The sequence below is a fragment of the Platalea leucorodia genome (assembly GCF_965183815.1).
Source record: "Platalea leucorodia genome assembly, chromosome: 1".
NCBI classification, from domain to species: domain Eukaryota; kingdom Metazoa; phylum Chordata; class Aves; order Pelecaniformes; family Threskiornithidae; genus Platalea; species Platalea leucorodia.
Window position 1 is genome coordinate 66,645,654 of NC_138823.1, and position 25,474 is coordinate 66,671,127.

The 25,474-nt window shown below is 42.5% G+C and overlaps 2 protein-coding genes across 8 annotated transcripts in view; one reads left to right on the forward strand and one right to left on the reverse strand.

Moving 5' to 3' along the window:
• Positions 1-1,342: 1,342 nt before the first annotated feature.
• ALG2 (ALG2 alpha-1,3/1,6-mannosyltransferase) lies at positions 1,343-4,036 on the reverse strand. Its single transcript, XM_082337644.1, has 2 exons — positions 3,681-4,036; positions 1,343-3,264 (listed from the first exon to the last, which is right to left on the reverse strand). The coding sequence occupies exons 1-2, from the start codon at positions 4,017-4,019 to the stop codon at positions 2,362-2,364; spliced, it is 1,242 nt and encodes a 413-aa protein (XP_082193770.1). The 5' UTR covers positions 4,020-4,036; the 3' UTR covers positions 1,343-2,361.
• Positions 4,037-4,137: 101 nt separating this feature from the next.
• The window catches only part of SEC61B (SEC61 translocon subunit beta), a 43,442-nt gene continuing 22,105 nt past the window's right edge, over positions 4,138-25,474 (forward strand). Inside the window, exons 1-6 of one of the 7 annotated variants that reach the window (XR_014228484.1) lie at positions 4,146-4,443; positions 4,544-4,641; positions 4,994-5,095; positions 5,480-5,563; positions 8,548-8,814; positions 9,125-9,458. Coding sequence is in view for 3 of the 7 variants with exons in the window: in XM_082315007.1 (XP_082171133.1) it covers positions 4,441-4,443; positions 4,544-4,641; positions 4,994-5,095; positions 9,125-9,212 (291 nt within the window). In the remaining 4 variants the exon portion in view is untranslated. Of the gene's footprint in view, positions 4,444-4,543; positions 4,642-4,993; positions 5,096-5,479; positions 5,564-8,547; positions 8,815-9,124; positions 9,459-25,474 lie in introns of those variants that run through there. The other 6 variants (XR_014228485.1, XR_014228486.1, XM_082315008.1 and 3 more) reach the window with 6 other exon arrangements.

Here is a 25,474-nt window from a genome sequence, read left to right on the forward strand (position 1 = left end):
AGCACGTAATGTTCCTTGGGCTATACAGCCCCTGGATAGGGTGTAAAGATTAGCCACATCTGACTAGTAAATCCTGATACCATTGTCCAAGTCCCCACTGAATCGTTCTAGAAGTTGGGGAGCAAGAGATGCTGAAGCAGCCTGAAAGGCTGTGCCACACCTCTCCATGCTGACCATAGCTTCCTGCAGGATTCTGAGGTTAACCTGCAGCTGATGGGCAGCCGGAAGACCAGGCTCCGTGACAGTCAGCTCTGGGCTTGAGACGGCCCGAGCTACCTGTCAGGAAGCAGCAAGACTGGGGCTGCTCTGCAAGGGATGACAGTCAAAAGCCGAGGGAGACCGTATCACAGAGGGACGGTGATCTCACCAACCAGGGCACAGCACCCAGGCAGGGCAGCCTGGTGACAGTAACAGGTTCTGTTGACAGCCCAGTGACCACCAGGTAAACGTGAGACGGCAGGTCAAGTCCAAGTGCCAGTCATGAAATCCAGTCAACAGGAGCTGCAGGGCACAGGGCTAGGCACACGCCTGCCATCAACACAGCTTAGGAAAGGGCTGGAGGCCAAGGTTTGAGCATAAATGGAGCTACCCCCACAGCTAGGCTGGCAAGTGCGCACTGGCACGTACCTGAGGCTCCAGCTTAATTCCAGCGCAGTCTGGAGAGGAGAACGTAACATAAACTAAGCAGCCACAGGAATCGGCTCCAATTATCTTGCACCTTCTAACTGGAGCTTAAAACCCAGGCCAAATATGTCTTGAAGATGTTAACATCAATGACCACAGATTATTTTCACACTCTCCAGGCCCTTCAGTCACTCATTGCTACACCCATCCTGAAAAAGTTGCACAAAGATTTAGGAAAACTTTTAAGTGGTGGGGAAAGAGCACAAATGCAGGAACAGGCAAGAGAGACGATAAATTCAGGCTTGCCAGTTCTTCTGACATGAACAGCAATGTTGGAAATAGGGCCTGTGCGACCACCCGCTCTCAATCCACAATGAATAACCATTATAGCATCCCAATGCCCTGATTAAAGACAAGGACAGACTTTGTTCATGGATTTTTGTTTGTTTTACTTTAAATAAAAGCCTTATACTGAGACCTAGGTTGCAGTCCTAAGCAACAGAAAGACTGGTCTCTCTGTTGTGAAGTACTAAATGTGAAAATGCCTGAAACTTTCTCTTAAATACAAATTGCAGAATTTGGACTACAAAATTGTATTTTATGGATAAAACTGGGATTTCAAAGAATGAGGAAATCGTATAGTTACTCAATCCATTTTGAGACTTAAAGTTCAACTGTATGGATTCCGTGTTATTGGAAACCAAACAGAACAACCAACTAATAAAGATGCGCTAAAAAGATAGGTAGATGAAAAAAAATCAGATATTCCTTGACCAAAACCAGGTATTACACTTGGAAAAAAAGTCAAATTACTGTCACATGTGCAGTCACTGCATTAGGAGAAAAGTATCCCCCAGCTAAGCTATTCAGAAAAAATATACCAAAAAGTTACCACTAAAACAAGCAAAATAAAATCTCTCTTTATTGCCTGCTCCAGATTACCACCTTTTTTAAAAGCGTGCTGTCATTTAGAATGAAACGTTAAATAAAGGGTATATCATTTAAGTCTCTCTAAACCAGAAACTCTCAAAGTAAAATTACATCCTTAAACAGTGCAGGTAACTGCACAAACGTAGAACTTCAGCACTAACATTTTTGTCCGAGGTAGTCTGATGTCCTTGGTTTTATTCTAGTCTCAGCTTCCTCCTGCTCACACACCTGTACGCTTGCTTATGACACCCAGTGTGACGACATAACACAATTTAAGTACAGTAAAAGGTCAATAATTTTAAAACCATACCATTCATATCCCTAACGGTGTTGGGTTTTGTAAACATGCAGTTGGTTGTACTGTGCAATTCTCTCCATACTTCAGCTGAGATAGCTTTTACTTAAAAATTACTGATTAACATTTTAAGTAAATAAAAATAAAGCTGCGCCTGTCTTATCCGTACAAATCCACATTTTGTAAACTGAATCAGCCATACTGTACAGTATTAAAATAAAATGTGCAATAATTTCCTAGTAAGTTACTGCCATTTAACTATGCATTTTTCCAAGGCACAGTACACAAAAGAACTCCTACAATGGCAGACCAGCCTACCACATGAAAATTTTAACCTTCTAATGAAGACAGTGGGACATGTTTTGCTCTTTCTTTGTGTTGGGCAACATAAGGCAGCACAAGAAGCACAACAAGGAAATTCAGGTGTCCCAGGTTCTTCATCATAGTCACAATGAATACTGCTCCCCTATACAAATGACAGATACAAAGCTGTAAAATACAGGAATATAATTTTATTGTGTTAATCTGCATATGTATTGGTACAGCTGTTCTGTGAATGCTTCTGAAGAAAATTTTTCCATAACTCTGGCTCTCCCAGCTGCTCCCATTGTATCCTTTAAGAGAGGATCTCTCACAATTTTTTCCATGGCCTCAGAGAATTGTGTTGGCAGAGGATCACACAAAAATCCTGTAACGTTATGCAAGACTGATTCTAAAGGACCGCCTGAATTAACCGCTATAACTGGACATCTCATATACATTGCCTCCAGAGGAACAATGCCAAAATGTTCATTGCTTGGCGTATAAAGCACACATACGGAGTTACTAAAAAGAGAGACTTTCTGTTCATCTGAGAATGATCTCAGAAAAGTGACATGGTCATTAACACTAAGCTTGGCTGCAAGTCTCTTCAGCTCTTCATAGTGCTCCACATTCTCCAGAACTCGTTTATCATAACCACCTGCCATAACCAGGTGAACTTCATTCCACTCATGAGAATCCAGTCTTCCTTGAAGCTCATGCAAAGCTTCAAGGGCCAGTGCTAGATTCTTTTTTCTCTCATACCTATTAATGGAAAGAAACAAGAACTTTTTCTTTTTGGGTATCAGGTCAGTTATGTCCCCAGGAACTACTGCTTCAAAGCTACTGATATTGAGCGATGGGTAGAGGACATCTGGGTTTATGTGAGATAAAGACTTAAACGTGTCCTTGAACACGCTGGCGGTGAACCTGCTGTTCACAACAACACAGTCTGCCATGCCAGTCGTGTACTCTTCCAGCCAGTCGAGCGGTAATCTGTAGACGCGCTTTAGGAAAGAATCTCTCTTGGTCAGAAGCTGATCAGGAAAGTGACAGTAAAACAAAACCTTCTTACGGGTTCTGGCCAGTCTAAGTACAGGAATGCAAGCAGACACCTAGTCCACCCAGGAGAGACATGACAAGAGAAGACGTTCGTTATTTGCATTGGCGCCACTGGCGCGTACGTCTGATTTCAAAGCCGCGTCCCGAGAGCCAGCCCTTTGCAAGCCAAGGGCCTTCTCCCTCTGCCCTCCGCAAGCGCATCAAGCTGCACCCCCTCGCCCGGGGCCTCTTGCTGCGGCTCTGGGTTTCCTCCCTTACCTCGGGCCTGCGAGGCCGCCCAGACCCCTTCCCCGCCCCGGCCCCATCAAGCCGCGGGGCCTCCCCACGCACCTCCTCCTGCCCAGGCCCCACCACCCGGGGAGCCCAAGCGGCAGTGGCTCCCTCTCCCGCCAGCCCCCCTCGGGCCTCCCCTCGGGCCTCCCCTCACCGCAGGAGCGCGGCGGCAAACGGCGGCCGGCGCCCCCCGCACCTGGTCGCAGACGAAGGCGTCGGCCCGCTCGCCGCTGAGCAGCAGGACGTAGAGGGCCACGAAGACCATGCGCAGGGCGGCGCACAGGGCGTGCCCGCGGCCCCACAGGCTGCGCGGCAGCCAGCCGCCGGCCTGCCGCACCGCCAGCCCCCGCGTCTCCGCGAAGCAGCGCCCGGCGTCGTAGTGCGCCGTCCAGATCTGCACCCGGCAGCCCCGCGCCTGCAGCGCCAGCGCCGCGTCCACCACCAGCCGCTCCGCCCCGCCCAGCCCCAGGTCCGGGTGCAGGAACACCACGGACGGGCCCTCCCCGGCCTCCTCCTCGTCCTCCGCCGCCGCCATGGCTGCCGCGGCGGGCGGAGGGGCCGGCCCGCCGGCCACGTAGCGGGCAGCGGCGCGCATGCGCAGCCCGACAGCCACCGGAGGCCACGTCAACCTTCCTCCGGGGCCTTCCCTCTCGCCCCACCCGCCGGGCGGCCCGACCGCTGCCCGGCGCCTGCTCCCGCGCCTTCCCGGCTCGGCCGCCCCGGTCCGGCCGCTAGTGAGGGAGCGGGAGCGACCGAGGCGTTGCGCGGGGTCAGCTCGCTCAGAAAGCGGCCGCTGAGGGAGAGGGGCAGGGGAAAGCGGCCGGCGCTGCTCAGGCATCGTCCCGGGCAGCCGCGGCGCGGGGGCGGGGCCTGCTGCGGGCAGGGAGGCGTCGGGAGCGGCCGTGCGGGAGCGTCTGTGAGGCTCTGCCGATCCCGGAGCCGCCGCCGCTGCCGCTATGGTGAGGTTCTGCCCGGGGCGGGGGGTGGCTGGGGCGCTCCCTCTCCCGCGGCCGTGCCCACTGCCTCTCACCCCCTCTCGCTTCTCTCCTCTCTCCGCAGCCCGGGCCCAACCCCAGCGCCACCAGCGTCGGCTCGGCCGGCCGCTCCCCCAGCAAGGCCGTGGCTCCCCGCGCGGCGGGCTCCACCGTCCGCCAGAGGTAGGTGCCCGCGGCGTCTTCGTGGTGGGGGCAACCCTTTCCCCTCGCTGTCCCTAGTGCCCTGTGGCTGGGCGGCCCCAGCGGGGGGCGGGGGGACGGTGGAAGGGGGCCGAGCTGTGCGCTTCCCTGGGGCGTGCGGGCAGGGCTCCTGCGGGGCTAACTCGTCGGTCCTCGGTGAGCCTGGCTGTAGCCCCAGGCCGTACTGTGCCAGCCGTCGTGCCCTCTGCTTGCCTGGCTGTGCAGGCTGAGGCAACTGTCTTGCTTCTGCGGAGTCTCTTGGGGTGCTTAGTGCTAGAAGCTGGCAGAGCGCTAACGTGCTTTGGTCTTGGTTTCACTCCGTTACCCCCTGAAGGAAGAATGCCAGCTGTGGGACAAGAAGCGCGGGCCGTGCCACCTCCACAGGTACCGGTGGGATGTGGCGATTCTACACTGAGGACTCTCCAGGGCTCAAAGTGTAAGTTGGATATACAGGTGATGGCAGGCATGGGGGCTGTGTATTTTGCCTGCTTATGTAGTCTTTCAGTTTTTTACGTGAGATCAAATGTTCTGGTCTATATGGGAAAACATACTGAATTGATGGCTGCTTAGATAGGTTTGGGATGAAATATTTTATTTAATCTGTAAACCTGGAGAGGTAGTTTTTAAGGTTATAGTGGCTTTGAAAAGGTAGGTACAAGTTACATTTTGTAATTGCCGAAACTTACCCTAAGTGGTTTTTGAAGACTGCAAGCAATCCCGATGAAGCTGGGAAAGATTCCTTGTCACAGTGAATTTAGGCATCTTCGTGCATGTTTTTGTTCTCTTTTAATTAAAACTGGTGTTTTTTCTTTGTTAATAGGTATGTTGTGATACTGTGTGCCCCCCCCCCCCGCCCCCCGAAAACATAATGTAACTGATATGACACGTGCTTGCAGAATCTCAGGTGTTTTTATTAAAAAGCTGAAGATAAATTGTTTTAGCTAAACTTGCAAAGCAAATAGCATTCCAATACCTTGTATAGCTCTGTCTTTACGAGGTGAATATTCCAAGATTATGGTCAAATATTTGGTGGTAGCATCCATTAAGCTGTAAAGAGAGCCTAAGTTTTTCCTTTTTGGCCAGCTTGACTCATTCAGATCAGTTTCCCAAACAAGCTTTGTAGCCTAATGCTTGGGTAACAAAGGTGGAAGGGATATTTCAGCTGATGGGTGCGTGCTAAGTCATAACCTGAGTGGGAGTTTGTGCTTCTTGTAGAGTTATACTTTATGGCTTCTTGTTCTTACTGGGTTAAAGAGATTCAAGACACTCAGGGATGTCCCTATTGCTTCTTTTTTCTAGAATTCATTAGTATTTTATGTTGGAGCCCTTTAAGAGGACTTCTGCTGGCTGCATAAACAGAACGTTTGGTGAAGGGCTGGTGATAGTCTAGTTAGTGATTGTTCCACGAGTAATCCTTCCTCTGAAGTTGTCTTATGTGTTTTCATTTTCATATGTGCTTGACACTTTAGAAGATATAAAACTATACAGCAAACCATCGAAGCAGTGGTGTTCTGCTGCTGCAGGTCTTGCTTTCTCCATTCTGAATTCAGAGAGGAGGCAAGGCAAAGGAGAGAAAAAGATAATGAGCAATGATAGTGTTCTAGAGTAAATCTGTGCAGATAGGCAAGGCAACTATTTTCTGTGTTTGGTCTACTAAAGCTCAATTTAAAAAAATGAATAAAACCAAACTGAGAAAACCCAGAAGTGTTCTACCATTAGGTAGATTTTTTTCTTCAACAGACTTGTAATACAAGCTATCAAAGCAGCTTTACCAATTTCAGTACGTTTCCTTGTGAATCCTTTAGTTTCACTTCTGATGTTGAATGGCCACTCAATTGTTCTAATCTTCAATACAAGCAGATCAGTAGATAGATTTTCCCTTTTATTTATGTTGCAACACAGTGGTTCCCAATTTTAACATTTTGGAACACAGGGAGTGGGTTTTTTGCAAGCTACCATGGGTGGCTGTATGGTCAGGCTTTTAGTGGAAGAAACAAATCTGTAGTTGGTTTTACAAATTACCTGCACACTAGATGTAACATTTTCTGAATCATGGCTTGGGAGCAACTTTCTTGCTTATAGTTTTCCATGTATTTTTCTAAGTATGTTTTTTTTTTCCATAGCAACCAATTATGATCTCTGTCCTATCCGGTAGGCTTAAAAATGAAAATGGGTTGTGGTTGCCTCAGTAAAGTGCTTCAGCTGAAGTTGTTTTTAAAAGTGGTTGTGATCACTACTGCATAAAGCAGTGTGAAAGGTTAGCCTGCTGGTGGGTTTTTTTTTGTGTGTGTGTGTGTGTTTTCTTAAAATTACTATGAAAAAATACAGGAAAACACCAGAGAACAGGCCATTTCATGCTAGCTATGATCAGGAGAATTCTGCTCTAGATCAAATTTTATGTTGTGCATAATTATACCTCTGATGCTTCAGGTATTTAGTATCAACATCAGAAACAATGAATATGTTGAATAAGCAAGTTTGATTCGCCTCAGGAAAGTACATTTGATCTGCAGTACGTGATGCTACAAAGTATCTGTCTTTAAAAACAATATTAGCAAAAGGGAGCTGTGGGGGATCTGGTTGAGAGTGGGATATGATATTTTTCTCTTTAAAACTCAGATCAAGCATCGCATACTTTGAAAAGAAGACTAAACCCAAACTTGTTCCTCTTTGTGTGGCACTTGGTAGCTGTGGTTCCTGTATCTTTCCTTGAGCTTTCTTGCTTAAAGAGCTACAGGCAGTGTTTCCTGTGGAGCCATGATAGCGAATCAAATGGGGCTTGTGGTATAATATGCAGCCTTATGAAAGACATTCTGAGAATGCATAGCACCAAATCTTTAGAGGTGCCTGAATTGTTTGGGTTTTTTTTTTATTTATTTAAACTGTGTGGTGAGCTGAGAAGATTCGGGTGTTTGGCAGAGAATTGCAGGGTTTCAGCAGGTTCTCTTTGGGACTGGAGGAAATGAGATATACGTGTCAGTATTGGAAAGCTGATTATTCTCCAGGGGGATCAATGTCATCTGCATGTTTAAAAAAGACACCAAACACACAAACAGTCCCACCCTGTTTATTTCCATGCCACTCTGTTCTCGTTGGTGGTGCTCCTCTATTCCTGTGTGCCTTTGGCAAAGAGTAGCTTACATATTACTACTACTAAAGGCTCAAATGAATTAAATAGTAATTCAGATACAGTGTAAGGACTTTGTGCACGGGGTATCATTACGATTTATATTATGCAGGGCATAAACTTCAAATATGTATAAAACACTAGGGAGTGAGAAGTGCATTCTGTTGCTTAGTGAAAGATATCCCTTGATAGAGGTTGCTTATGTACTCACTGTGTGTGCGGACTTCTTTATTTTGCACATTTTGTCATTGGTTTATTTGCTAAATGCTTTATGTCTGTGTTCAGGGTTCTCCATACCCAAATAAGTTTAAGTATGATAGATAATAATTGAGTTTTAAAACTTAGTGTAAGATTATAGTTATGAACATCTGAAGTACATGGACCATGATCTCATAGAAAAATATGTTAGTAAATTGTTTGAATCCATTTTCAGTTTCTTTTTTACTTTGTATTCAAGTAACATTTACCTGCTTATAAACAGTAATCTGGAGGGTAATCCAGGCTGGATAACAGAATTCATGGTGTTTCTCCCAATAGCAGGCTGAAAATCAGGAATGAGATTGTATGAAGTGGGTGGTATGAAGCAGCGTTGAGTGCGTGTAATTGTTGTGTCTCAGAAGTGCGTGAAACAGCTGATTTAGTCTCTCAACATGCACCCTAAGATTAAACAGTTTTTTAAAAAAGTCACTATACAATTTCTAAACAATGTATAAAAGTGGGAAGGAAAAAAGTTAAGAAATTTGTTAATTTATACGTTTTAGGTAATGATTTAATGATGGAGTTAACTTTGACACTCTGTGTATCTTTTTCAAGAAAACAGAAGTCCCCGTCTCTCACCCACTGCTGCCATTGTTTTCAAATGAAATAGAACCTCTGAAAAAACAGCTAATGCAAATTTTATGCCAAAATTTTACTAGCCGCTAGAGGACTCTGTTGGTTTTTGTATCTGACTACGTCTCTGCTCAGGTGGCTATCTGAGTAGTAAATACAGATGATAATTTTCCGGAGATTGTTTTCACAATGATGAGGTAAAATGAACCATTAGTTACTTTTTAAATAAGTGGGGTTTTTTGTTATTATATTGTGCTTTATAGTTACGTAACATTTAGGGTGTGTAAAACTGTGTCTTTAAAAATGTAGGGGTAGCAGCAGTTTTTGATAGAGATGGTTGTCTCATTTCTGTGTACTTTAAGGTATTTCTTTGGGAATGGAATAACACTTTTCTCATACAATTGCTTATGAACTGATGAGTTCACTTGGCTGATAATGACCAGCCTTTGGACAAAGCAGACTTTTTTTTTTATGTTAATACTTTTTTTTTTTTTTCTTTATTTTTAGTGGGCCTGTTCCAGTTTTGGTCATGAGTCTTCTTTTTATTGCTTCTGTGTTTATGCTGCACATCTGGGGTAAATACACTCGGTCATAGACTCAGCTGCCAACTTAAAGCATACATCTTGGACCAAAAATATGATGGATCCTGGTTGTTCTTGGAGAGAGACTGGGGAAGCTTCCTATCACCTATTGAAGTCCTGTCAACTTTGGCTCTAATACCGAATTAACTTCTCAGTTTGCTATTTGGGCAGGCTTAAAGTCTGTTGTGGGTCATTTTATATTTGTATCTGTACACTTAGAATACAGGTATTGCAATAAAAGTTCTATATGGAAATAGAAACAGTCTTAACTGTATTTTTTCCTCCTATTCCAACATACCACAACTAAAAGGTTATACTTGTGGTTTTCATATATAACCGTATTTCTGAGTAAATGCTATTTGACAGTTCAAACCAGATTCTTCTATACTGTACGTTGCTATATAATTTTATGCCAGAAGATCTTTTTTTGTGAATGGGAGAGGCAAAATCAGGTGCCCAAACAGGCAAGGGTAACAAACATGTTTGTTGAAATGAAACTGAGGTACGCTAGCTGAGCTGTTCATGTTCTTCTGTTAACTCCAGAAAAATAGCTGGATTTATTTCTTCTATTTTCTAAATGCAAGTTAAACTTTACTCAGTGCTCGTTATACATAAAAGTATATAAGGATGCTTGTTTTTCAAATTGCACTTGAGGAACAACATGAACTGGTACCTAACTGATTTTAAAAAGAATAATTGCACGGCTGTCAAAGAAATGTTTCTCTTGCAGGTCCAGACTCTTTCAAGGAGATTTAGGGAGGAAAATGGAATGGGAGGACTGGAAAAGCAATGGCTGCATTTTAAATAACAGGACATGCAAGCAGGCTGAGATACAGCTAAGTGGCTCTTCAGATAATCACTCTAGATTCCTTCTGGGTGTTGTTCTTTATTTTCATTTTGAACAGTCAGACAGCTCTTCCCTTTTTTTTTTTTTTTTTTTTAAAGGTACATACATATTGGTGCATTAGTGTTTCAGTTGTTTCTCACTGCTGATGTGGTCTTGAGATTCAGATAACCAAATCAGGCCTTCCCATACAGTTGGATAGAATTATTTTTGCCTGTTGTTCATGTTATGATACCTGTTTGAGTATCAGCTTGTAATGGGAAAACAATGTTCTTGGTTATGCAGCCTTGACACAAGTGTTGACTGCCGACATGCTGTAGAAGTAGCCTCTCTTATGCACCACCTTCCTTTAAAGCAATTCTTAAAGTAGCATTACTTCTGGAAAGAAGAAACGGTTCAGAACAAAAACAAGAATAAGGAGTGCGGACTCAGGGCGATAATCATAATTGCTTTGAGCTGTGCTTATGCCGTAATACCTAGTGTAAATGTAGAGGGAGAGACAGAAGACTTGGAGCAGAAACTGAAAATTGTCTTACAAAATGTTAGGGTAGGAGGGTTATGTTTTCAGAGGATTGAAAGTTGAGGAACAGGGAATTCTGGTGACTCAAAGGCAGTAGGGTAGCAGAATACACTAAAGCGGTGGTAAATGAGCCAAATAAATCATGTATCCAAGGGAAAAGGATCCACAAATCACTTACTGCTATGCATATAGAAGGGAAGTAAAAACACAAGGGAAAATAAAACAAATAGGGGGATTAGCTCACCACTTCAAAAGGCAGAGATAAGGATCTCTTATTTAAATGCTGTGCTTAGCAAGAAAATAAAATCCATGCAGTTAGTGATTTCATTTTAAGGCAAGAAAGAAAATGCTAAGAAAAGACCAAATACAAGTCAGTTGTTCTGCTGACCATGTGGAAAGACTGTGCTGCTGTCTTAGTTTGTGGTACTCAAAGGGAAAGGAATAATGTACTCTAAAATAGCGTAAGGGAAAGAAATAATGGATAACAGTAATATCGAAGTAGGTAACCTCTTCTTTACTCTTGATGATACAGTTTTCTAACACAGCAGGAAACAATTTTCTTCAAAACACTTCCGGTCCCTCAAAGCTGTTTTGCCACATCAAATAATTCCATTTAAAGCCTTCCATATTTTTGCGTGTCTGGTATCTTGCTGCTTCTAAAGACCAAAATCAGCTATGAACTCAGAAAAAAGAAGAGGGGTGGGGGGGAAGGCTTACTGCTGTACAGCCTACATTTAATTCAACAGAGTATAAAAACATTGACTATTTTGACAGTGCTGTCCTTGATTAAATGTTTAGTTTTCTAGAATGGCCTGTACCATAGATCTTTGCATAAACTGTCAGTCTACTGTCTCTAGTTTTGCACAAATTACTTCCCACACCTTCTTGACTTTGTATTTTGGAAGTGTGAGCTTTCCTATGGTTTAAAAAACCTTGCTGCTTTAATTAATGAAAGAAGTGATACTTCAGTTGGATGCAGCTAGCTGAAACATACATAGCTTTGTTTGATGTTCCTTGTACATGATAAAAAGACAGATTTTGCTATCGTATGTTTTCAATTTGTGATCATTTTAATGATTAGCATAAAAGTGTTAGATATTCATGCTCATATTTTTAGCATTTCATGTACATGAGCTGGAGTGCATTCTTGCAATCAATGTTTATCAAAACTTCAGCTCTGCAGAAGTGCAGATAAGGAAATGCAGGTTGCAGAGACTTACGAGAAGTTTGGCTAATAATGAATGTGCAATTCTGTTTGGCCTGGGTGAATGAATTATGGCCACGCTGATAAACAGTAGCTAATCTGTAATACAGAAAACTAGTCTTTCAGTAATAGGTGGAAAAGAAGAAAGGACGGTCATTTGCAAAGCGTTGTATCAGACAACTAGGAATTAGTAAGACTTTGGATTTTTATGCCTACTTGTATGTGATTGAAGTACAAGCTTGGCTGAACTGACTGTTAGAAATTGTAAATATTATTATAGTTTACTTAAGTGCTATAGAAGGCTCTAGGTCCACAAAGATCTTCACTTTTTCTCCTTAACAATAGAGGTTCACGAAATCTGGAGGAACTTCTATTTCCATAGAAGATATAATAAAGTACTAGAAGCTTTTATTCTTGACTTTTAAAAAAAAAAAAATTTTGCAACCTCAGGACCCATTATTCCTCAAGGGAACAAAGGGTTTTATAAGGAAATGGTCCTGTTGTACATGGGTACGTCTGTGTCACTTAAGCTTTCCCTCCCTTCCCCAGTGATAGATCTGGGTATGTAAGCCAACTTCAGTCCGACTTAACAGAGGAGTAGAAGCTGAAAGACACTATTCTTGAGGGCTGGATGGAATAGGTAGCTGGTGGAAGAGGGAGGCTGTAGAAGTTCCCTCTGAGCAAAAGACTCACTTTTAACTTGTTACCTAGGGAGAACAGAGGGAGAGCCAGACTTCTTAAATGCCTTTATGACAGGAAAAGCCTTAATCTTCGCTCTTGCACCTTTTTGCACATTGAAGTCAATCACCCACAAGCTATGGATCTGTAGGTATGTGGGCTTCATTAGTTCTAATGTTTCAGAACTACATTTTACTTTTGGTGTCTGTGTAGAAGCCAGCTCTACTACAGAAAAACAATCTTTGGTTTTTTTTTCCTCCTCTGGGCTGCACGATTTAGTGGTATCCAGTTGGTCACATCCAGGCCAGCCTCTCTTGCAGCGTGCATATAGCATGTCAACTCCTCCCATCTTTTGCCATCATGTCATAATAAATACTGTGCCTCTGGTAATCACTCACGATGTTTCTCATTCTTGAAGGGACCAAGGGCAGTTGTTCAAGTGCATAATTCATGACGGTCCCATACGTACGCAGCTCTTTTGCAGCAAAAGGATTTTTTTTTTTCTTTTATCACATCAGACTCCGAATTTAACCTCCAAGAAGAAACTCAGCTCTTTCCAATGTCTCATCTATCTTCAGCTGTTTCTTAGGCTCAGAGAGCTTATCAGACATAGCATAAACTAGTATAAGCTCTCTTCAGTACTGTTTGTAGTAAGTTATAATGCCTTTACTACAGGCATATTTATATATCTGTAAAGATACATGCATGCACATGTGTATGGTCACTTTATCAGTTTAGAAATGCAAAAGGATGTGTCTCTGAAAATGTAAGATGGTACGCCCTTATTAGACTGCACTGTGACAGCAGTGCAAAGAAGCAGATAGAACAGCTTGTGTTCTCTTCCTCAGCTGTGTTAGCTAGAGATGAGTGGATGCTATGCTGAGATCATGTGGTGAGGGCTAAATGATTTTATAAATATAATAATGGGTTCTTGGTAGAAAATTTTTTTTTTTTTTGGTCTGGAAAAAGAGATGCCTCTTGTTTCTTCAAAGGCTAACTTGTTATATACTTCAGCTTTGATAATAAAGCTGCATTGACATCCTCATATTAGCTGTTTATAAAAACGTGTTTCATAGAAGGCTATGTTTTGTAGACTTGGCATCGTTAGTAGTATATTAAGAGTATTAATGATTCCTAACTTGGGATGTGAGCTGTAAGAGGGGACTGTCTGCCTTTTGGCTTTCTTTTATTGAGGGGAAAATTGTACAGCATTTGTGATTTCTGCTTTGATCCCAGAAGTTGGTGAAAAGAAATGCAGGCAAAGCAAGAGCAGGTGTGAAGTTACTGAGTACACCTCATCCCTGAGAGGTATTGTGACCTTCTCTTCTTCCTTCTGTATTCTAGTTGTCTCTTTTTCTCTGGAGGCTGCCAGTTATACTGAATTGTGCCATGTAGTAGGGTAATGCTGTGATGCAGAGACAGGGCAAGTAGTAACAATAGTGAACAGAACAGACTCATTTTACTTATGACAAAATCCAAGTTCAGATGTGGATCACCACAGATTTGGCACCTTTATCTCACATTTGGCTGCAGGTTGCAAGTAATTATCCTTGTTTCTTATTTTGAAGGATTTTTTCATACAGCTGCCTTCCAGAATAGTGTGTGTGATTTTTTGACCAACCAGAAATGGAGAAATTCTTTGAAGTGACACTATCATTTCATAAAACAGAACTAAGCAAAACTTTTCATGTACTGCCTCCTCCAAAGAGCTCTTTGTTTTAATATTAACAAAGTGAAATTCTAGCTAGTTTAGTGTGATTTTTTTTTAGTTCAAACATTTATCACTGAGTAAATATACTGACCTGTTTTTGTCCTCTGATGCTACAGAGATATCAAATATATTTACAAATGCTGCAGAGGTAAGACTTTATTTCAGTGAAATGCTTCCAAAATTAGATCAGAACTAAATTTACAGTCAGTATGCTCCAGTTTCAGAGGGGCTGCATCCCCAAGATCTATTAATTATCAAACACCATTCTGTGAGACCTTCTTCCAAGTTTATTAGCTACTGTTCTGATTGTTTTTCTGGTAAGGTAATATGAAAAGAACCCAAAGCAATGTTGCCTTACGTTCCCAAGATTGGCTAGTAAGTGATGTTACTCCTTTCTTACATAAAAGTACCATGCAGTTAGAGTACGGTCTATGTTGTAATCAGTGGCAGGAGAGCGTATGTGTTCCTCACCTCAGGAAGGCATCTGTGAAGGAAAAAACATAACAGCATGATACAAACTGCTGAGAAATTTGCAAAGGACCAAACTATTGTAATGGAGTGTGAATCTGAACCTGATGCAGTTGTGGGGCTTGGTAGACCTAGCTTACTAATTTTGTTCCATTGTTGTTTCCATGCTCCTTGGTGAAAAGCTTTTTTTTAATTGCCTTTTATGGCATTTGGGCATGACTTAAAAAAACAAACAAACAAACAAACAAACAAACTTTCCAGAAGATTGAAAACTCATGCATGGAGGAATTCCCAGTGGTGGATAGTAGAATTAGAGCCTTTCTCTCCTCTGTTACAGGTGGAATTAAATAATACTAATCTCCCTGCATGCAAAATTACCTAATGATAGAATTGCTATCACTGAATGAAAGAGTGTGTGGAGTGAGATTATCTCCCTGTTCCTGAACAGAGAAAGAACCTCACAACACCTGTGAGAAGAAGAAAAATATTTTTGCTAGTTCTGCTTCCAGGAATATTTTCCACCTCCAAGCTGAAATTATTTCTAACTGCTTTCTGCCCCATGGCAAACTCAAGAACAGAAGAGCATCAGGTAGGGCCTCTTGTTTTGGACCACTGCATGAAGATTGACCACTTTGAGGGGAAAATTTTTCAGTAAAATGACTTCTTGCAGCAAATCTTTTATCTCAGTTGTTTAGGCTGTTGTGGCTATGGCACTGTAGCTTCTCTGAAAAAGCATCTATGTTCTGCAGAAAGCACAGAGGTCTTTTATTTGTCCTGGTGTCCAAGCAAGGTAGTTGACCTGCAGCTGTTCCTTCCTGATATCTAAGGAACGCCACTACTTCATCCAGCGATAGCCTTTTCTCCCCGCTTTTTTCTGGCTTTTCTTGAGGATGAGTAACTTAATGAACTCCTTTTCTCTGTGTGAATGACACACAAATCTCGCCTCTCTAAGGTGAGGCTGAACTTCAGATTAGTTAACTTGAGATTTCCACAATGTAGCTGCTAATAGTTGTGGGCCTTTTGTAGTCACTGGTGACAAACCTGAATTTCTAGGGTTTAGTTCTGCTAACCTGTTTTAGTGTCAGGTGAAAAGGTGCTAAGGTGCTGTGTAGGTGCCTGTTGCTCCTGGCAGTTGAAGAACTGTGGACAGCAACTTGGAGTAGTTGGAGCAGTTGTCAACACTGTAGGTGCCAGATTGTTTGAGATGAAGTGACTTGGCAGGAAAAGAAAGATGGCGGTAGATGTCCCTTTCTGCTTTCTGAGGGTATAAATAAAGACTGAAAGTTGGGTTTTTTTAATCTCCCCCCACCCCTTTCAACCTCTGGAATCTGTTTTTCTTCTGCATTAGAAATTAAGGCTTCTTTAGCCAGGCCTTTTCACTGGAGAAGTAGAGAAATTATGAAATCACAAAGTGTTGAGGGAAAATGGAGCAATTCTGTCCAAAAGGATGACTAGAAGATGTTTTCTTCCTTAAAAAAAAGCTATTTGAATCAACAGCTAGCTAACATCTTGATGAAGGATGTTTTCATGTTCAATAGCCTCAGCTTTTCATGTCTCTGCTACATTCTCAATAAATAGCCATGAAAAGATACAAGGTAGTTTGCCACAACTTACAGAATATGGTAGATTGAAATAAAATAAGCCACATCTTCCCCCAGAGCATGTTCATATACAAAAAATAAAAGTCTTCCTCCTAAACAACAAAGTTAGCATTTATGAGGATCTGATGCTATTATGAATTAATGATCTTTTAAAAAAGTAATCTATGAATAAAAATTATTAAATTTAATGCTAGAGATATATTTTTAAATCAATATGCTGAACTGTCTCTAATCTCAAAACAATTATTTTTTAAAAAATTCTTAATTTAAAAAAAATATTTTTGTTTTGGTCAAAATTAAAAGTAATTGCCAGATGTCAACATTTTCCATGAACTGGAAATTCAAATTGGAACCAGCACTTAACACTAGGTAGCTATGGCAATGTGAAATAATATTGGAAATATGGGTATAGGTCATAATGAAGTGTACTTTGGAAGGGACTCCTGGACATCTTCGGTCCAGCCCCCTGCTCACAGCAGGGCAAGCATTAAAGCTCGATCAGGTTGCTGAGGGCCTTGTCCAATTGCATTTTAAAAATCTTCAAGGAGGGAGATTTCAGAGTTTCTCTAGGTACCTGCCCCTGTGCTTAACCACTCTCTGGTGAAGATTTTTTTCTTATATCCAATTAGAAGTTCCCTTGTTTAACTTGCAGTGATTGTCTCTCATCCTTTTCCTGTGCATTGCTGAGACAACTCTGGCTCCATCTGCTCTCAGCCTTAGATAGGTAAGGACAGCAGCTGGTGTTTCCCCCTTAGCCCTCTTGAGCTAAACAAACCTGGTTGCCTCTGTCCCTGTATGTCATGTGCTCCAGCCCCCAGCCATCTAAGTGGCCCTCTCCCAGATTCTCCAGTTTGTTGTTGTTTCTTTTGTGCTGGGGGTGCAAAACTAGACACGGTATTCCAAATGAGTGTCAAATAAAGGAGTATCTTTAGGATTACTTCCCTTGACGTGCTCTTTGTGCACCTTGCTACATGGTTAGCCTTCATCACTGCAAGAGCATGCTACTGGTTCACGTTCCACTTGCCCACTGGGACACCCAGGTCCTTTTCTGCAGCGTTGCTCTCTGGTGAGTCAGGCCGCGTCTTGTTGCGTGGTGTTGCTCCATCCAAGATGCAGGACTTAACATTTGTCCTTCCTGAACTTCAAGAGGTTTTTGTTGGCTCGTTTTTCCATACTGCGAAGGTCCCTCAGATTGCAGTGCTCTTCTCCAGCCTAGTTACCACTTTCTGAAATTTGGTGTCCTCACAAACTTGCTAGAGATGCAGATAATGAGACCAATTGCCTTCCTGCCAGGAGCACGAGAATGAGTCTGCATCACTGCAGGTTTACTCTTAAGTTCCTGCCCCTGTTTTTGACCATCCTCACAAAAAACTGGTATATCTGGGCTTGTGTGCAAGGCTGGCATTGAGATGCTGGATTTCACAGAAGAGCAGGCTCTAGCCCCATGCTCTACTTTGCATGGAGCATGCGAGTGAAAACTCAGACGTGCTTGAGAGTGCCTTCCCAAAATTCACCAGGCACTGTTCCCAGGCCTTCTGCTTGTTCATTTCTCACTCACCACCTGTGCATTCAGATCTATCTGCTGGCTCGTAAACTGGTTTATATAAAGTTCTTACTTCTCAATAGCCTACACCATTTCTGTTATGTGTAGGTCTCCCACAGACCATCCTAGAAGATGCCTACGACATGCACTAGGTGGCTAGAGCAACGCATAAAAGTTAATTGCTGGTATGGTTTCGTTAAAAAAGTGTGCTTTTCTGGATTTCCTCTCAGCATTCCCAGTGATCCCAGCAGAAGGAAGAAAACTTCTAAATATATATACGCGCCCTTTATTCTTTCTTCCCTTGAACTAATTCTCTGAAAGGAAAAGGGGCTCTAGGAATACAACTGTAACCATTCTGCCAGGCGCTTCTTTGCCAATAAAAAAGGGTTCAGTCTCTCGGATATCTCCCTAAGATGAGTTAAAGCCACTACAAGCTGATGTCTGTGTGTCCGAGTGCTCCGTTTGGTGGACAGCTCCTCTTCCCTTTGTCTCCACAGACACAGATTTTTAGATAGCTTCACCAGTGGCCCTGTCCCCCATCTGTCCTGCCTGCTCTCTGGCTTAAGAGCCTCTGGCAGGCTCACTGTTTGTTGGGATGAAAATCCTGGTTCTTTCTCTTGGGAGCATTTGTCCATCCAGAGTCTAAGGGCTGGGTGGTCTTCTCCCCATTGTCAAGTAGACAAGATGCTAAAAGCTTTGAGGGGGAGTGCTATTCATGTAATCCCAGGTAATTGTCAGTGCTGACCAGCCAGGTGCCACATAGTGGCTGAAGGATGGATGTTTTCCAGAGAGTTTGGGTACAGACGTCTGGATGTTTACACCTGGCTCATCTTTGCCATATACACATCAAAGCCTAGAGGGAGAAAATAACACTGATGCCACAAAGTTCATTTTCCCTGCTCTTGCAGGCGATGCAACATAAAAGCATTTTATAAACTGATTAAACTCCATATTTTAAGATATATGAACTTCCCATGTCTTGTCTGAGAAGTTACACTGGACTAAGTGCAGCAGTTAGCTATCTCCCTATGTAAAAAGACACCTTTTAGCAGTGAAGCTGTAGGCGTAGTCATGCCAGGCTTAGTAAAATCTGTAGCTGATTCACAGGCTATGTAAATATGCCTGTACTTTAGATGTAAGGATGTGTATTGCCTTGCCCCTACAATGCACAAGCGTCAGGTAATGAAAAGCTGATATCTTAAAAAGCCATCTAATCACCATGTTTAGTAGAAAAGTGCTGTGAGACAATTGTATTAATGCTCCAGAACCTGTTCCCCCACCATCTACTATAAGACAGTGGCTTTCAGATAACGCTAAAGTTGGGAACAATTCTGCTATTGATAATTCATGGATCAGATGACAAGGAACCTTGTCATAAAAACTGGCATACATTCCCAACACAGCATCCTATCTTACCGTAAGTGTCTTTGTGAAGTACCCGGCTGTGAAAAAGCTACTGAAGGCAAATTAAAGTGGTAGAGTGATGGCACCGCAGGTTCTGGCATCCCAGGTGTAACTCGATTGTTTTATTGTAAACTGGCAAATGTATGGAGTCAAAGAGAGACTTCACGTACAAAGTCTCATTTTTTCACTGTGCATTTAACACCATCAGATCCCAGACTTGAAAGCATTACTGTAATGCCTAATTAGCACGCCCATGCTAAACATTTCCAGCACCTGCCGTGACAGAAGAGCTTTCATGCAGTGCTTCCCTTCTTACTTTCCACTTCTCACCCTCACTTCATGCTGCCGGGTAAAACCCCTGTAGCACAGTCTACCTGGAAGACCATTAAGGTGCATCAGAAGACAACAGTCTCTCATTCAGAACTGGAAGTAAATTTAAAATAAAAGCAGACCTACATTTTGTCTTGAAATAAGATAGTAAAGAAAACATAACACTCTGAGATATTATTAATTCCGAAGAACCACTAATACTTACTAGCTATTAGTAACAAGCAATACCACCATCATTTCCTTATTCTCCCAGTTTGCTGCCATCAAGTTTTGGCCAGACTAATCCTTCAACTTCTTTTCTGCTTTAAACAATTGTACGGCTTCTGCTCACCCCCCTGATATCCTGACTGGTTGCAGTTGCTGCTTTGTAGGAGACACGTCATCCATATGTAGCTCAAGTTCATATATGGGATATAGTTCACTGAAGAACTGACTTGGCCTTGATCTTGGTCTTGGTTGTGGTTGGTCTTGCACAGGCACTCTCTCCTTTTGTTTGCTGAGGAGGGCGGTAATCACAGGTCCTGTTCTTCATTGCTGTGCGTGGGATAAAGCCATTTACATCTGAGCAAAGCCAGTGCTTTGCCCCCACTTTCATTTCTGCACTGCATCAATGCCACTCCCAATTTCTTTGTGTGTGTGCCCACCTTTGTTCGTTGCCAGAAAGCACTGCATGGGTTTCTGCTGAGGGGATCTAGTGTCATCATGCCTTTTCCAGGAAAAATACAGCTTGAGATGAAGGTGTTGGGTAGGTCCCACCCTATCACACCTGCTCTTGAAACCGATCCCAAGGCATTAGGGGATGTGTGCTTTTGTCATGTTAATGAAGGAAGAATAGTGTTTGTCTCAAGTCAGACTTGCTGAGTTGGGGTGAACTTTGTATGTATGTTTTCTGTGAGATGTATGCTGTCCTTGCATGGAAGCAGTGTGGAAACTGAAGAATTTAATCTTCTTCTCACAGCAATTCAGTGACTCAGGGCTAGAATTCAGGATTTCTGGGGTCCTGAAGTTACAAATATTCCTCTACGTAATGCTGCGCACTTGACATGAAAGTATAAAGTCCACCTAATATGAGTTAGCCCGTGCATGAGCTGTCAATACTAGGAAATACAAGAGAGTGGCAGTACAACACAGCAGTTTATGGCAGAGATTGGCTGTGTCCCATTTTGAGCACCCTTAATATAGCAAAGACAGTGATAAATGGGAGCGAATCCAGCAGAGGTGGTCAGGGGTTGGAGCACTTGCTCTGTGAGGGGAGGCTGAGGGAACTGGACCTGTGTAGCCTGGAGAACAGGAGGCTTAGTATCAGCCTTCCTATACCTACACAGAGGTCATGAAGAAGTTGAAGGCAGGCTTTTCACAGCAGGAGGATGAGAAACAATGGGCATAAGTTGAAATGAAAGAGGCTGGTTATAAGGAGAAACTTTTTCACCATGAGGACAGTCAAGCATTGGAGCAGGTTGCCCAGAGTGATTGTGCAGTCTCCTCCCTTGGATGTTTTCAAGACCCGATGGGTAAAGCCCTGGGAAGCCTGGTCTGATCTCATAGGTGACCCACCTTTGAGTTGTAGGTAACGGGGTTGCACTAGATGACCTTTCAAGGTCTCTTCCAACCTGAATTATCCTATGACTATATGATTTTTGTGGAGCCTTTCTGACACTGACTTGAATGTGTGCGTCCTCTGAAACTTGGGGTATTTTTTGCTGGACAGCCGTTGAGGTAAAGAGCTGAGGGCGAGCAGAACCCTCAATAAAAGCCTACTTCGGATTATCAAAGGTCTTGGAGAGTTGTGGAGAGAAAGAAGATTCTTAGTTTATCTGTGATTTTATTCAGTCTTTGGAGCTTGAATTTTTGATTTACTGAACTGAGTAGAGAGAGTTCCATGATATTAACTAAGAATACAGTATGCACTCCAAATAAGTAGATCACATGTCTGCAGGAATCATCAAAACTGTACATGCTACTCCATCTGGTGGGGAAATCAATAACAACTTCCAGTATTTAAAAGGTGGAGACATTCTTCAATCACAAAGGCAGGGTTTTTCCAATCTGTTTTGTATCTGTAAGGAAGTGTCCTTGCTTTTGCAATGCTTACACTACACAGGACAGACAGGAAGTCTTAACTTGTTTGGGGAATTCTGGTTTTTGAAAAATTCTGCAGGTATAATTACTATTTTTTGTCCTGTTCCCTTTCTTTCAAGATGAGTAGCCCAAATCGATGTGGTTGATAGGTTGCAAACAGAAGACAGTCCTGAAAAATTGGGCCTCCTGTTTTCTACACATTGTAGACTCGAACATGAAAATGTTTGCTAAAATACCCAGAGCAGATCTTGGAAGTCAGTCTTTGTGGTCCAGGATTGTATTCTTTCTGTTTGTAGAGGGCTTAGCTCAGCGGTCCCTGATTAATGCCTTTCTACACAACGTCATCAGCTGGAAGTTTCTTCACCAAATTCCGGAATGACTCTGCATAGAGGTGAATGAGAATGATTGTGTTGGCGGTGCCTGGAAATAACATGAAGCATGTTAGGATGGAATTAAAATCTTATATATTTTTGGAAGATAATAGGAATAAAAGTCACATTGCCTCTTCATGAGCTATGAGATTCCATGTCTGATAGTAATTTCTTTCTTGAAATAAGAGAACTCACAAGAAAAACACATGAAAGAGTAAAGGCTAAGCTAAGAGTTATATGGATTTCATAGGTGTCTTTTTATTATCATTACACAATCAGTAACAAGCATTTTTTTCAAAGTAACACGCACATTGAGATGGAGAGAGAGGTCAGAGACAGTGAGCCTCAGTCTAAATCTGCATTTGCGTTTGGATATGCAGGCAGAGACTGAGGATTATGTTGACTGTCCCGGAGACTTGCATGTTTATTCCTGTATTTTGAGCTAGAGAAGGAGCAGTGAGCACCTTTCAGGAGTATGATCGCTTCATTTTGGTGAGAAGTAAGCTTTCATTTGGACCAAAGAGGGTGTTACAGTGCTCTTCACAGCCATGAAATCTTCAGTTTTGCTCTTCTTTTGCAATGAATAAAAATGCCTGTTTGTTTCCTGTATGATGGCAAATTTGTAATTCAGACATTTGTCATAGAGACTGACTGATGAGTAATGAAATCTAGTCCCTTCTAATCTAATCTGAATTGAATATCTGATCTCAGAGAGAAAGGGTTTGCATCACAGTCCCCACCACTTGCCAGAGGCCCACTTCTGATCTGAAGACATAAATTCTTGAGAGACTTTTTCAAAATCAGAATTTGACTAGAGACTTTTCTGCTGTCGACTTTCATATCTCTGTCATAAGGCCAGTGTTCAAGGAAAAGCTGTAGCCTTGTAGCCCACTAGATAATGGTGTTGCCGTTTATTGTAAGAGGCCGCAGGCTTTGTCTGAAGTTAACAACGGAGGCCTCTGGACCTGTCAGGCTTTGTATGGACTTGTCTTGGCCTGCCTGCAGATTTCTTTTAACTTGTTTACGTGTAATAGTGGTTGTCTAACGACCAGGTAACTATTACTTTGCTTTAGCTTTTGATCAGCTTTGTACAACTGTGTGGTATAACACCTATTCTTATATATTTTTTCTAACTAGAAGATATTAATAGCAAGTAATTATTCTCTGTAGAATGAGCTGTGTATGACTGATCCTAGAATAAAACACCTTGTGAGTACAGGAACAGGATGATACCAGAGGTCCCAGGCCTATGAACAGCTCGCAGAGGTCACTTACTAGTGATCGAAGGAAGGCAACCTTTAGAGCTGGGTAAAACCAGCTAAGGATAAGAAAGAGCACAAATATTAAGTATCTAACATATGTAATATACATCATATGTAGTAAGTACATGTGTTACATAGAGTTGGAGATGAGTGAAGAAAGACCAAGGTGCAGAGCATGTTAGGAAACGTGTAAAAAGGGCTCCAAGAAGATCCTAGTTTGAGGAGGAAGAAACTGTCAACACCGTATTGGCAAAAGACTTGAATACTGATAGCTCACTGTTCCCCTCCCCCTGCACCGAAGCTATCATCGTTAAGACCCAGAGGGGCAGTGGAAAGGAAAGCATGCTGCCAAAAAATGGGTAGATATTAAAATGTCTGTGTATATACAATTTTAACTGAATATAATTTGAACTGTGAAGTGTTAGTGTCATTGTAACTGGGTGGGTAATTCTTTCATTAGACTTCAGCTAGACTCACAGTAAGTGATTCTAGAGACAGTAAGGGTCTAGAGCACAAGACTTACAAGGAGCAGCTGAGGGAGCTGGGGTTGTTTAGCCTGGAGAAGAGGAGGCTGAGGGGAGACCTTATTGCTCTCTACAACTACCTGAAAGGAGGTTGTAGCGAGGTGGGGGTCGGTCTCTTCTCCCAAGTAACAAGGGATAGGACAAGAGGAAACGGCCTCAAGCTGCACCAGGGGAGGTTTAGGTTGGATATTAGGAAAAACTTCTTCACCAAAAGGGTAGTCAGGCTTTGGAACAGGCTGCCCAGGGAAGTGGTTGAGTCTCCATCCCTGGGGGTATTTAAAAGACGGGTAGACGTGGTGCTCGAGGACATGGTTTCGTGGTGGACTTGGCAGTGACAGGTTAATGGTTGGACTTGATGATCTTAAGGGTCTTTTCCAACCTTAACAATTCTGTGATTCTAAGTTCATGGCTGTGCATATATGGTGTGTTCCTTTTGCCCTTAACATTTCAAGTGTATCAGACTGATGGGAATTCAAGCAGTCTATAATGTAACCTGAATGCAATGATTTGGCAGCAAAGATGAGCAAACAGTCATGAACGGTTGTGTATCCCTGCCTGATATAGCAGAAGTATCTTGGGATGACCTGTCGTGGGGGGGTACATACCCACCTTTTGTCATGCTTAGCTGCAGCAGATGAATCTGTTTCCAGAGATATTTTTCAGAAGAGAGTAAAGGGGAAAGCTCTGCTCCAGAAAGGTGTGTGATTATGTCATGAGTCGCTTTCATCCTAGAGAGGCAAGATGTGTGACTTTGGAGTCTTTAGGAAAAGACAGCTTGCACGCTGCTGAAGGTGACACTACTGGATTTGGTCTTCGCGCGCTTGACCCAAATATAGTGAATATGTGATTTACTTTATAAGATATTATTTGAGGATGATTCAAGCAGTCATCATCCTCTGATACCAGGATCTGCCATCTTTCAAGGAAACTTTTAAATGCTTCTAGACTTAATCTACTTAGACCTTGTGAGTGCTGTTGAGACTTCTCAGGAAGCAGGAGGAAAGCCATCATGTTTAGAGCTTATTTATTTTGTCTAGCAGTGGGTACAGTGATTTGGGTAGAACAGTCACATTTCAGAAGTTGTACCGAGAGAGTTTAGCTTGGGAACAGATCTGTGAAGGAGAAGGATTCACAATGGTGTTTAATGGAGAGCATCAAAGACAGAGGAAATGAAGCTGCTACTGTGTTGTTTTAAAAGAATGAAGAACAAACCACACCGATATTAAGAGGAAATATTGTAAGCCATAGGCTGTTTCCTGTGAGGCCAAAACGCAATCCCTGCAATTCAAATTGCTCTTCATATGTGTGAAGGACAGATTTAGACCCACTAGGGAAAGAAAAGCTGTGAAGAAGAGGAGGAGGGCTAACAGCTTACTTCTTGGCTGTTAACATTGAATAATTAAACACTAGCAGCCAAAAGGAAAGCTGTTGTTTTCCTAGTCCAAATACCCAGCCAGGAATAAAACATTAAGCAGCTATACAAGTGATGTCTTTCATTTTCTTTTCATAAAACAAACCATTAAGTTAAACAACATATACTTTGGACACATGGAATATAAGTGCATTTCATATAGCCAGAAGTGTAATTTCTGAAATTTGTGCTTTGCATGTCATGGGTAAACTGAACATTACTTAGTGTGCTGAGTTTTTTCCCTTAAAATGCATTGTGCATCTGTGGAAATTAAGGCTAATGTCTAGAATACTAAAGCTTTAAGCCATGAATACCTTATGGTAAAG

What these genes read in the sequence shown, in the direction of transcription:
- ALG2 (XM_082337644.1), bottom strand. Translation starts at nt 4,019, where the DNA reads ATGGCGGCGGCGGAGGACGAGGAGGAGGCCGGGGAGGGCCCGTCCGTG. An exon ending in ACGCCTTCGTCTGCGACCAG is followed by an intron (nt 3,265 to 3,680) that starts GTGCGGGGGGCG and finishes TGGGTGGACTAG; the next exon opens with GTGTCTGCTTGCATTCCTGT.